The 13,840-nt window shown below is 45.7% G+C and overlaps 1 protein-coding gene across 2 annotated transcripts in view; it reads right to left on the bottom strand.

The window, feature by feature from the left end:
- LOC121567966 (membrane-associated phosphatidylinositol transfer protein 3) overlaps nucleotides 1–13,145 on the bottom strand; it is a 126,977-nt gene extending 113,832 nt beyond the window's left edge. For both annotated transcript variants that reach the window (XM_041878388.2, XM_041878389.2), the window contains exon 1: nucleotides 12,787–13,145. In XM_041878388.2, coding sequence (XP_041734322.1) covers nucleotides 12,787–12,811 — 25 coding nt within the window. In that variant the 5' untranslated portion in view covers nucleotides 12,812–13,145. The remainder of the gene's footprint in view (nucleotides 1–12,786) is intronic.
- Nucleotides 13,146–13,840: the final 695 nt, after the last annotated feature.

Raw genomic sequence — 13,840 nt, 5'->3', positions numbered from 1 at the left:
ACTGGTGTTGGGCGATTAGGCCCGGCTCGCAGTCGGTGTTCCAATTCATCCCAAAGGTGGTCGATGGGGTTGAGGTCAGGGCTCTGTGCAGGCCAGTTAAGTTCTTCCACACTGATCTCGACAAACCATTTCTGTATGGACCTCGCTTTGTGCACGGAGGCATTGTCATGCTGAAACAGGAAAGGGCCTTCCCCAGACTGTTGCACAAATTTGGAAGCACAGAATCGTCTAGAATTTCATTTTATGCTGTATTGTTAAGATTTCCCTTCACTGGAACTAAGGGGCCTAGCCCGAACCATGAAAAACAGCCCCAGACCATTATTCCTCCTCCACCAAACTTTACAGTTGCCACTACGCGTTGGGGCAGGTAGTGTTCTCCTGGCATCCGCCAAACCCAGATTCGTCTGTCGGACTGCCAGATGGTGAAGCGTGATTCATCACTCCAGCCGATGCTTGGCATTGCGCATGGTGATCTTAGGCTTGGCCATGGAAACCCATTTCATGAAGCTCCTGACAAACAGTTATTGTGCTGACGTTGCCTCCAGAGGCAGTTTGGAACTCGTTAGTGAGTGTTGCAACCGAGGACAGAGGATTTTTACGCGCTTCAGCACTCGGCGGTCCCGTTCTGTGTGGTTGTGTGGCCTACCACTTCACGGCTGAGCCGTTGTTGCTCCTAGACTTTTCCACTTCACAATAACAGCACTTACAGTTGACCGGGGCAGCTCTAGCAGGGCAGACATTTGATGAACTGACTTGCTGGAAAGGTGGCATCCTATGACAGTGCCACGTTGAAAGTCACTGAGATCTTAAGTAAGGTCATTCTACTGCCAATGTTTGTCTATGGAGATTGCATGGCGGTGTGCTCGATTTAATACCCCTGTCAGACGGTTGTGTCTGAAATAGCTGAATCCACAAATTTGAAGGGGTGTCCACATACTTTTGTATATACAGTGCATTCATAAAAGTACTCAGACCCCTTCACTCTTTCCACATTTTGTTACGTTACAGCCTTATACTAAAATGGATTACATTGTTTCCCCCTCCCCCCTCATCAATCTACACACAATACCCCATAATGACAAAGCAAATACTGGTTTTTAGACATTAAAAAAAAATCTAAAACGGAAATATTACATTTACATAAGTATTCAGACCCTTTACTCAGTACTTTGTTAAAGAACCTTTGGCAGCAAATACAGCCTCAAGTCTTCTTGGGTATGACACTACAAGATTGGCCACCTATACTTGGGGAATTTCTCCCATTCTTCTCTGTAGATCCTCTCAAGCTCTGTCAGGTTGGATAGGGAGCGTCGCTGCACAGCTATTTTCAGGTCTCTCCAGAGATGTTCGATTGGGTTCAAGTCCGGGCTCTGGCTGGGCCACTCAAAGACATTCAGAGACTTGTCCCGAAGCCACTCCTGCGTTGTCTTGGCTGTGTGCTTAGGGTCATTGTCCTGTTGGAAGGTGTACCTTCGCTCCAGTCTGAGGTCCTGAGCACTCTGGAGCAGGTTTTCATCAAGGATCTTTCTGTACTTTGCTCCATTCATCTTTCTCTCGATCCTGACTAGTCTCCCAGTCCCTGCCGTTGAAAAACAACAGCATGATGCTGCCACCACCATGCTTCACCGTAGGGATGGTGCCAGGTTTCCTCCAGACATGACGCTTGGCATTCAGGCCAAAGAGTTTAATCTTGGTTTCACCAGACCAGAGGATCTTGTTTCTCATGGTCTGAGAGTCTTTAGGTGCCTTTTGGCAAACTCCAAGCAGGCTGTCATGTGCCTTTTACTGCGGAGTGGCTTCCGTCTGGCCACTCTACCTTAAAGGCCTGATTGGTGTAGTGCTGCAGAGATGGTTGTCCTTCTGGAAGGTTATTCCGTCTCCACAGAGGAACTCTGGAGCTCTGTCAGAGTGACCATCGGTTTCTTGGTCACTACCCTGACCATGGCCCTTCTCCCCAGATTGCTCAGTTTGGCCGGGCGGCCAGCTCTAGGAAGAGTCTTGGTGGTTCCAAACTTCTTCCATTTAAGAATGATGGAGGCCACTGTGTTCTTGGAGACCTTCAATGCTGCAGACATTTTTGGTACCCTTCCCCAGATCTGTGCCTCGACACTATCCTGTCTCGGAGCTCTACGGACAATTCCTTCGACCTCATGGCTTGGTTTTTGCTCTGACATCCACTGTCAACTCTGGGACCTTATATAGACAGGTGTGTGCCTTTCCAAATCATGTCCAATCAATTGAATTTACCACAGGTGGACTCCAATGAAGTTGTAGAATCATCAAGGATGATCAATGGAAACAGCATGCAACTGAGCTCAATTTCTAGTCTCATAGCAAAGGGTCTGAATACTTATGTAAATAAGGTATTTCTGTTTTAATTTTTTATAAATTAGCAAACATTTCTACAAACCTGTTTTCGCTTTGTCATTATGGGGAATTGTATGTAGATTGATGAGGAAAAACTATTTTAGAATAAGGCTGTAACGTAACAAAATGTGGAAAAGGTCAAGGGGTCTGAATACTTTCCGAATGCACTGTATAGTGTATCTTACCCCTAAACCCCTGATGCTCTTCACTTCAATGAGGAGATAATGTTTTAAGGAGAAGCGGAAACAGAAATACTGTATCATCATGTCCCAAGTACATATGATGTGGCATGTTTGGTAGAGCCTCTGCTAAAAACAAAACAGATGTTCCCATCTCCTCTTGTCAAAAAGGCAATTTCCTTACTGGTCCCCAGCTGCTTTTTGGTAATGAAAGACAGCAGATCTCAAGTAACGATGAAGCAGATAAGAAGAAGAATGTGTGTGAATGTAAGAAAGATTACAATAAAGTCTATATCTAGGCCAAGTTGTTTTACTGTAAGGAAAGTAAAAGGAGAAAAAATGTCCTATCTACAAACCACACTGACACAGAGATTACACACTACAGTCAAAGGTGCAACAATATTTAATGAAAATAGATCACGGAGATATGGAGGTAGGAACATTAACCCCTACATATTGCAGTTTGCCATCAATCTTGTACCAGCGTGTCCAAGCATTGCAGGGTTCAAATGATCTTCATGAGCAGAACAGCGAGCAAGATTTGCCTTTAGCTCAGTGAGGGATAACCATTCACATCATATTGTGACTATTATGACAAACTGAAAAAAAGGACTCCAGTTACTGCTACTTACAATACAATTTAGTCTGTAATAGTTTCAAGGAAATATACTGTCAATTATAAACTGGGGAGCAATGCTTTCCTCTCAATCATATTACAGCATACCATGCATAATCTGCACTGCACAACTAGTGACAGAGTGAAAAGCATCCTGCTACAATGTACTGAGGACTCTACTTACCTCCTAAGAACAAGTTTCCCACTGGGCACAGACGTTATTTTCAAAGTCTAGTTTTGATTTAATTTTGGTTGAGTTGTCAACTAACATCAATTCAACGTGAAATCAACAAAACATTTCACCATGTCATTGAATTTAGGTGAAAAGTTAGGTGAAAAAATACGAAATCCATTATGTTGATGGCTTGTTGCAAATTCAATCCGTTTTCCATGTTGATGCAACAACATGATATAGAATTTTTCGTTGAAATTATGTGGAAACAATGTCGATTCAATCAGTGGGTTATGAGCTTTCAAAATGATTATATCTATCTATCTATCTATCTATCTATCTATCTATCTATTGTGATGTCACGAGAGGCTACACAGCTTTCAGCGGGATTGCTCAAGTAGTGCAAGGAGACCAGGTTCAACCAAAACAAGGATTTTATTAAAGGTCTTGGGAAACTAACGAAAGTATAACAAAATTCTGTTCTCTTGTGGCTCTTTAAGGGTTAACAGTTCAGGGATGTCTCTTCCACATCCAGAATCATAATTCTCACTCGCTCAGATAACTTTTCCCCAGTCTTACTGTCTTCCACGTTGCAGCTAGTGGCCAACCCAGCAAAACGTCCTTCCAAATGTCCCACACGTATTTCCACAGGTGCATATATCCAAAGGTGAGTATTTCCCAAAGGTAAGTATCTCCAAATCCTTATATTCCTCATGGAAGTGGACGTGCAGCACTCTTGTCCTCCCCAGAGCCCAGGTTGGAGACTGTGTCGCTTCCCTTCCCCAAACCTTCAGCTCATCAGCTCCTCATTTGTTTCAGCTGCGTGGGAAGATTGGCCATAGAGGGGTGGAGTTCCCGACCATACCAGCAGATGGAGCCATAGCTGTCTGGGTTTGCAGCCACCTCAGGGGATGTAACGTCCCTCCAGGACACAGCCTCTCGTGACATCACACATCCCCTCCTCGGGACCGACGTCCTCGTCGGGGTAAAGGCAGCGAAGAAGGCATCACGCCGGGAGAGGGCGTCCGCATTGCCGTGGTGCTTGCCAGACTGCTCTCTCTTCAACTCCTCCAACTCTAGGACCAGGGACTCAGCCTCCTGTTGTCTCTCCTTGAGTTTCTTACTGAACGCATCAGCCTTGGTTTTAGCAGAGTTTAGCTTCTGTTGAGCAGCTTTCTGTTCCCTCTCTCTCTCTGCCTCCGCATTCTTCATCTTGTTCTCCAACACCTTGTACTTCTCCTCTGCCTTCTTCTGGACCTCCTTACTACTGCGCAGGGTCTCCTCACACTCCTCGATGGTCCTGCGCAGCCTCTCCAGCTCCTCCTGTTGCTTAGGGAAGGAGCTCTGTTGGAGTTTAGCCTGGAGGATATCTAACTCTTCTGTCTTCATGTCTAACTGTTGCTTTAACAAACGATACCTCTCAGCGGTCCCCTTCAGACCAGACAGTTCTTTGTCCAGATTCTGTAGCTCCGTCTCTGTGTCGGTCTGGGCACCTGCCATCCCTATCAGAGCCCGGGCGGGAGTGAGTAACTCGGAGGATTGCACCGGAGCCTTCCCAGGATGAGTCTTGCCTCTCCGTTTCCGAGGTACTCGGGTTATCCTCTCCTGAGACTCTCTCCAGAGTGGGTAAAAGGCTGGGCAGTCTCGTCCAATTAGGACAGGGACGGGGAGGGAATCAACCACCCCGCCGTCGTGTGTATGGTTCCCCGTGTGCTGGTCATTGTAAGTTCAGTAATGGGGTATTCTCTGGTGTCCCCATGGACACAGGAAACTGGGAGGACTTTCCCCGGGGTCAGACACGTTGGGCCCACCAAATCCTTACGCACCAGGGTGGCCCGGCTACCAGAATCCAGTAAGGCCTCCACATCATGGTGATTCACAGTTACCGGGCAGGTGGGGGGTCGATCTGGGCCGCCATCTACGACTCCCAAGAGCGAGGCAAAACGGTGTGTGGGTGCTGAGCTGGAGGACTCCGCAGTGGGCATAGGTTCATCGGCTGGTTTCCCACACTGCCAGGAGATATGTCCCATCTCCCCACACCGGTAACACTGTCGAGTTTCCCCCTCCTGGTGTACTCTTCTTGGACCCGCCTGGTTTCTGGCTCCCCCTGGAGCCGGGATAAGTCCTGACGTGGCTGGGTTCGAGACCTTGGGGTCCTTTGGACGGGTTCTTCCCATTTGTGGTGGGGCCGCCCTCCTGGGGTCTTTTCGGGAAGCATTCAGCATCTCCGCTGTGGCCTGGTACTTTTCCACAGCTTCCACGGTCAGATCAGCCGTGGTCAAGGCCTGTTGACTGATGAACCGTTTTGCCTCATAAGGCAGGGCGCGTGAGGTAACGATCCACCACAACGGCCTCCACCACCGCCGCTGCTGTATTCCTCTGCGGATCCAGCCATTTCCTTGCGATTCGGACAAGTTCATGCATCTGCGCCCGAGGAGGTTGGTCTGGTTGGAAGGTCCAGCTGTGAAAGCGCTGGGCCATACCGAACTTTGTGAGTCCATATCTGCTGAGGATCTCAGACTTCAGGGCATCATAGTCAGTAACCTGGTCAGGGCCCAGGTCCCGGACAGCATTCAGCGATTCCCCGGTTAGAAAGGGGGGCTAACAGACCAACCCACTGTTGCTTGGGCCAGGCTTCCCTAGTGGCCGTGGCCTCAAATGCATGCAGGTATGCCTCAATGTCATCGGTAGCTCCCATCTTAGATATAAAGTCACTTGCCTTTATTGGGCGGGTATTTTGGACAACCCTCTGTCTCTGCAACTGCAATTCCTCTGCCTTCAGAAGGTTGGCTTTCTTTTGCTCCTCCAAGAGAGCCACGGTTGCTTGCATCTGGGCTTGCTGGCCAGCAACAAGGGCTTTCAATATGTCCTCCATTTCAGTCGGCGGGAGCCTACGGCCAACTTGGAAAAACTGGGTGATCAAACCTTCGGTATCCTCCTCTGACATGCACTATTAACGCTTGAGCGTGCCCGTATTCTCCACCATCTGTGATGTCACGAGAGGCTACACAGCTTTCAGCGGGATTGCTCAAGTAGTGCAAGGAGACCAGGTTCAACCAAAACAAGGATTTTATTAAAGGTCTTGGGAAACTAACGAAAGTATTACAAAATTCTGTTCTCTTGTGGCTCTTTAAGGGTTAACAGTTCAGGGATGTCTCTTCCACATCCAGAATCATAATTCTCACTCGCTCAGATAACTTTTCCCCAGTCTTACTGTCTTCCACGTTGCAGCTAGTGGCCAACCCAGCAAAACGTCCTTCCAAATGTCCCACACGTATTTCCACAGGTGCATATATCCAAAGGTGAGTATTTCCCAAAGGTAAGTATCTCCAAATCCTTATATTCCTCATGGAAGTGGACGTGCAGCACTCTTGTCCTCCCCAGAGCCCAGGTTGGAGACTGTGTCGCTTCCCTTCCCCCAAACCTTCAGCTCATCAGCTCCTCATTTGTTTCAGCTGCGTGGGAAGATTGGCCATAGAGGGGTGGAGTTCCCGACCATACCAGCAGATGGAGCCATAGCTGTCTGGGTTTGCAGCCACCTCAGGGGGATGTAACGTCCCTCCAGGACACAGCCTCTCGTGACATCACACTATCTATCCATCTATCTATCTATCTATCTATCTATCTATCTATCTATCTATCTATCTATCTATCTATCTATCTATCTATCTATCTATCTATCTATCTATCTATCTATCTATCTATCTATCTATCTATCTATCTATCTATCTGTCTATCTGTCTATCTATCTATCTATCTCGCTCTTTCATTCCCTTCCATTGAGTCTCTCTTTACTCATTGAATCAACTTCTAACTGTCACTGTGTATGTGTCCCAAATGGCACCCTCTTTATTTGGTCAAAAGTAGCGCAGCATAAAGGGAATAAATAAAATCAACTTTTATTTGTCACATGCGCCAAATACAACAGTGAAATGCTTACTTACAAGCCCTTAACCAACAATGCAGTTTGAAGAAAAATAAGTATTAACTAAACAATAGATAAGTAAAAAATAAAAGCAGTAAAATAACAGTAAAAATAACAGTAGCAAGGCTATATACAGGGGGTACCGGTACAGAGTCAATGTGCGGGGGCACCGGTTGGTCGAGGTAATTGAGGTAATATGTACAGATGAAGTCGGAAGTTTACATACACTTAGGTTGTAGTCATTAAAACTCGTTTTCAACCACTCCGCAAATTTCTTGTTAACAAACTATATTTTTGGCAAGTCGGTTAGGACATCTACTTTGTGCATGACACAAGTAATTTTTCCAACAATTGTTTACAGATAGATTATTTCACTTATAATTCACTGTATCACAATTCCAGTGAGTCATAAGTTTACATACACTAAGTTGACTGTGCCTTTAAACAGCTTGGAAAATTCCAGAAAATGATGTCACGGCTTTAGAAGCTTCTGATAGGCTAATTGACATCATTTGAGTCAATTGGAGGTGTACCTGTGGATGTATTTCAAGGTCTACCTTCAAACTCAGTGCGTCTTTGCTTGACATCATGGGAAAATCAAAAGAAATCAGCCAAGACCTCCGAAAAAAAATTGTAGACCTCCACAAGTCTGGTTCATCCTTGGGAGCAATTTCCAAATGCCTGAAGGTACCACGTTCATCTGTACAAACAATAGTACGCAAGTATAAACACCATGGAACCACGCAGCTGTCATACCGCTCAGGAAGGAGACGCGTTCTGTCTCCAAGAGATGAATGTACTTTGGTGCGAAAAGTGCAAATCAATCCCAGAACAACAGCAAAGGACCTTGTGAAGATGCTGGAGGAAACAGGTACAAAAGTATCTATATCCACAGTAAAACGATACCTATATCGACATAACCTGAAAGGCTGCTCAGCAAGGAAGAAGCCACTGCTCCAAAACCGCCATTAAAAAGCCAATGCACATGGGGACAAAGATCGTACTTTTTGGAGAAATGTCCTCCGGTCTGATGAAACAAAAATAGAACTGTTTGGCCATAATGACCATCGTTATGTTTGGAGGAAAAGGGGGGTGGCTTGCAAGCCGAAGAACACCATCCCAAACGTGAAACATGGGGGTAACAGCATCATGCTGTGGGGTTGCTTTTCTGCAGGAGGGACTGGTGCACTTCACAAAATAGATGGCATCATGAGGAAGGAAAATTATGTGGATATATTGAAGCAACATCTCAAGACATCAGTCAGGAAGTTAATGCTTGATCGCAAATGGGTCTTCCAAATGGACAATGACCCCAAGCATACTTTCAAAGTTGTGGCAAAATGGCTTAAGGACAACAAAGTCAAGGTATTGGAGTGGCCATCACAAAACCCTGACATTAATCCTATAGAAAATGTGTGGGCAGAACTGAAAAAGCGTGTGCGAGCAAGGAGGCCTACAAACCTGACTCAGTTACACCAGCTCTGTCAGGAGGAATGGGCCAAAATTCACCCAACTTATTGTGGGAAGCTTGTGGAAGGCTACCCGAAACGATTGACCCAAGTTAAACAATTTAAAGGCAATGCTACCAAATACTAATTGAGTGTATGTAAACTTCTGACCCACTGGGAATGTGATGAAAGAAATAAAAGCTGAAATAAATAATTCTCTCTACTATTATTCTGACATTTCACATTCTTAAAATAAAGTGGTGATCCTAACTGACCTAAGACAGGGAATATTTAATAGGATTAAATGTCAGGAATTATGACAAACTGAGTTTAAATGTATTTGGCTAAGGTGTATGTAAACTTCCGACTTCAACTGTACATGTAGGTATAGTTAAAGTGACTATGCATAGATAATAAACAGAGAGTAGCAGCAGTGTAAAAGAGGGGGTGGGTACGACGACAATGCAAATAGTCTGGGTAGCCATTTTATTAGCTGTTCAGGAGTCTTATGGCTTGGGGGTAGAAGCTGTTAAGAAGCCTTTGGACCTAGACCTGGCGCTCCGGTACCGCTTGCCATGTGTTAGCAGAGAGAACAGTCTATGACTAGGGTGGCTGGAGTCTTTGACCATTTTTAGGGCCTTCCTCTGACTGCCTGGTATAGAGGTCCTGGATGGCAGGAAGCTTGGCCCCAGTGATGTACTGGGCCGTACGCACTACCCTCTGTAATGCCTTGCGGTTGGAGGCCGAGCAGTTGCCATACCAGGCAGTGATGCAACCAGTCAGGATGCTCTCGATGGTGCAGCTGTATAACTTTTTGAGGATCTGAGGACCCATGCCAAATCTTTTCAGTCTCCTGAGGGGAAATAGGCTTTGTCGTGCCCTCTTCACGACTGTCTTGGTGCGTTTGGACCATGATAGTTTGTTGGTGATGTGGACACCAAGGAACTTCAAGCTCTCTACCTGCTCCCCTACAGCCCCGTCGATCATCTCCTTTGTCTTGATCACGTTGAGGGAGAGGTTGTTATCCTGGCACCACACGGCCAGGTCTCTGACCTCCTCCCTATAGGCTGTCTCATCGTTGTCGGTGATCAGGCCTACCACTGTTGTGTTGTCGGCAAACTTAATGATGGTGTTGGAGTCGTGCCTGGCCATGCAGTCATGGGTGAACAGGGAGTCCAGGAGGGGACTGAGCATGCACCCTTGAGGGGCCCCCGTGTTGAGGATCAGCAAGGCAGATGTGTTGTTACCTACCCTTACCACATGGAGGCGGCCCGTCAGGAAGTCCAAGATCCAGTTGCAGAGGTAGGTGTTTAGTCCCAGGGTCCTTAGCTTAGTGATGAGCTTTGAGGGCACTATGGTGTTGAACGCTGAGCTGTAGTCAATGAATAGCATTCTCACGTAGGTGTTCCTTTTGTCCAGGTGGGAAAGGGCAGTGTTGAGTGCAATAGAGATTGCATAATCTGTGGATCTTTTGAGGCAGTATGCAAATTGGAGTGGGTCAAGGGTTTCTGGGGTGATGGTGTTGATGTGAGCCATGACCAGCCTTTCAAAGCACTTCATGGCTACAGACGTGAGTGCTACGGGTCGGTAGTCATTTAGGCAGGTTACCTTAGTGCTCTTGGGCACAGGGACTATGGTGGTCTGCTTGAAACATGTTGGTATTACAGACTCAGTCAGGGACAGGTTGAAAATGTCAGTGAAGACACTTGCCAGTTGGTCAGCGCATGCTCGGAGTACACGTCCTGGTAAACCGTCTGGCCCTGTGGCCTTGTGAATGTTGACCTGTTTATAGGTCTTACTCACATCGGCTACGGAGAGCGTGATCACACAGTCGTCCGGAATAGCTGATGCTCTCATGCATGCTTCAGTGTTGCTTGCCTCGAAGCCAGCATAGAAGTGATTTAGCTCGTTTGGTCACTGGGCAGCTTGCGGCTGTGCTTCCCTTTGTAGTCTGTAATAGTTTGCAAGCCCTGCCACATCTGACAAGCGTCGGAGCCGGTGTAGTACGATTCAATCTTAGTCCTGTATTGACGCTTTGCCTGTTTGATGGTTCGTCAGAGGGCATAGCGGGATTTCTTATAAGCGTCCGGGTTAGAGTCCCGCTCCTTGAAAGCGGCAGCTCTATCCTTTAGCTCAGTGCGGATGTTGCCTGTAATCCATGGCATCTGGTTGGGGTATGTACATACGGTCACCGTGGGGATGACGTCATCGATGCACTTATTGATGAAGCCAGTGGCCCTAGTCTAAAGTAAGGCACTATATAGGGACAAACAACCCATGCTGTCCAAAGCCCATTGTTTCATGTGTTGTTGTTGCGGAAATCACTACAGAGCTGGACAGCACACAATCTGTCATGTGAACGTTATCTAATTAAATTCATTAGACCAAAGATGGGCCCAACTATTTCACACATAGTCATGTGTTCAAGACACTTTCTTGTGTTTTTACCTTTACCTCAAACACATTCAATCAACCGCAACATTTATTCAGCATTCCACCATCTCAATCACCTTCCATTGCCCCTTGCCACCTTCTTCATTACCTACCATAAGGCTTATCAAGGTGCAATGGAAGGTGATTGAGAAGGTGGAATGCTGAATATCATTATAAAGGTGAACCAACTGTAATCGACATTGAACTTTTCATATTTCATTAAATGCACTGAATCATGAAGAATAGGCTATCAATTTCCATAATCAACAGAACACATATCCCTGGGGAATGCTATATAGCAGCTTTGATACATTGTATTCCTTTCAATTGTATCAATGTGCATTGGTGTTTTAGTAAGCTGGGTGGACTGGCCATCTGGCATTTCAGGCATTTTTTTGCGCTAAATTATCATTATTTGGTTAATAATAGGGGCCTCAAGGAAAACATTTGACAGTGTGGGGGCCTTGAATGAAAAAAATGGGCCGGTGTGGGGGCCTCAAGGAAAGAAATGGGCCAGTTTGTTAGAAATCCCAGGGTCGATTTCTGGTCCCAGTTTGCCCCTGTCAGTAAGCTATTGAACCCCATTGTGATCAACTGGATATCAACCAAGTATGATGAAAATATGCAGATAAAACAGTTATAACGCCTTCATTGCAACATTAATTTAACTGTATCAACAGCAGGTTAGCGTTTTTCATCATGAATCTTGTTCTGGAGGTAGCTCTGCATAGTGGTCACTAGCTGGCACAGCCATAAAGTCATAACATCTCATATTAAACCTAACCTTAACCTTAACCACACTGCTAACCCTAATGTCTAACCTTAAATTAAGACCAAAACGCTAATGTTTGTTTTCATACATTTTTACAATATAGCCAATTTTGACTTTGCAGCTGGCCTATCTAAGGGGAAATCACTCAGTTCTGCCTCCAGGACAAGACTCATGACAATAAACGTCAACCTGCTTATTAACTCCTGTGTCCAGTTTCACTTGTGTAAAGTCCAGTTTTATTTTTAGACCACACAAATTCATACTGTTAAATACTTGTGAGAACAACAAGAGTCCAACAAATAGCCTACTAGGCTAATAATGATAGCCTATCCACTAACAATGTAATTTTTCCTTGAATGCTAATTTTTCCTTGAATGCATGCTTGTCAACAAAGATTGATGAGCGTTTGAGTCTCTCGGGAAATGAGAAGGGTTTGCCCAAATAATTTGATATGCTCAATATATATATATATATATATATATATATATGTGTGTGTGTGTCATTTGCAAGGGCCAAATCTACATTTGGCGCGCGCTTTTTCCCGCCCTTAATGGTCAGGATGACGGTTTCACACCTTAAACGTGTCCAAATAATTTATATTGAACGTACTCAGACAACATCGACAAAATTATATTCACACACCGTTCGACAAACATCTCAGAGGACACGGGCTGCTTTTTATTCGGATAGCCCACTGAACAGTAACATCACGCATTCCAACAGATTGTCTTTTGCCAACGGGCTATTGCGCGCAGGCATCCTTTTACATGATTTAGATCGAGACTTCGACTCATGCTACCTGTTAACCTCATAGGTTTTGACACCGGAGTAAACATGGTAGGCTATATAAAAGATATTCAACCGAGCAACTTACCTTTCCCTCTCGTTTCCTTCGCCATCCCAACCTCTGTGTCTCTACCAAGGTAGGTGCGGAGTCACTGGGGTGTCATTTTGTCAGATAGTTTTAACAGAGTGGGCGCTCACTCCCTTGTCCCCGCACCTTGACGCCAGCCAGGCAGAGGATAGGTAGCCCTGAGGCAGTGAGGCTGCGCTTTTTGTCTCGTCTTGAATTCTGCAGCTGAGCTCCTCTGGTTCATCGGTGACAAGAACCACATCCAGCGGATCTGCCTCTTGTACTAAACACACTTTCAGTATTTGTATCTGTGAAGACTTCGCTACTGCCCTCCCTTCCACTAGTGTCATATCAGTAGAACTGTTTCAAGGACCAGTGTTAGACTGCCTCCAGTGGCTCGCCGGTGTGCCACCCAAGGGCGTCTGTCGTATGAATTGGCTCTGACTCCTGCACAGTTGGGATTCCAAGCAAAGAAATAAGTCCACAGTGACACGTTGATGCAAACTGATTTGCATGGGATGCATTTCTAACCATTGACGTGAGGTCTACAATTGTATGATTGTAGAGTAAAATAATAAAGATAAGATCACCTATAAGCCTATAAACAACAGACTGAGGTTAATGTTTCAGTATTTTGAACCATAAGTTGGCTGCATGTAGCAGACATGGCAAATAGCTTGACAAAGGCTCTTTATTGACCTTAAAGACATGTTGATGAGAAAGATAATGACTGTCTCTGAGCCACATATGGGGGCCTAAAGGGCAAGGACTGACTCTCACCTTGTCATCACTCTATCTTTATTTCCTGCAGCCTTGGCTCCTCCACAATGTTAGGTCAGTGACCCAGCTATAAAACATACTGGAACCAGATTTCCACAGCATAGCATCGCAGCACATTCCTCATGGTCCACAGACGGCTCACATCACATCGTAGGCTTTGTGCGGAGTGGACTGTTGCTTTTGAGAGAAACTGTTATTAGCCACATGGATCAGATGCATGCATGGCCGGCATGATGATGAGGGATGTAGGCTCAGTCCCAAATGGCACCCTATGCACTACAAAGTCCACTATAGT

This window comes from Coregonus clupeaformis, chromosome 6, assembly GCF_020615455.1.
Source record: "Coregonus clupeaformis isolate EN_2021a chromosome 6, ASM2061545v1, whole genome shotgun sequence".
In the NCBI taxonomy this organism is placed as follows: domain Eukaryota; kingdom Metazoa; phylum Chordata; class Actinopteri; order Salmoniformes; family Salmonidae; genus Coregonus; species Coregonus clupeaformis.
This window is presented reverse-complemented; position numbering and strand designations above follow the sequence as displayed.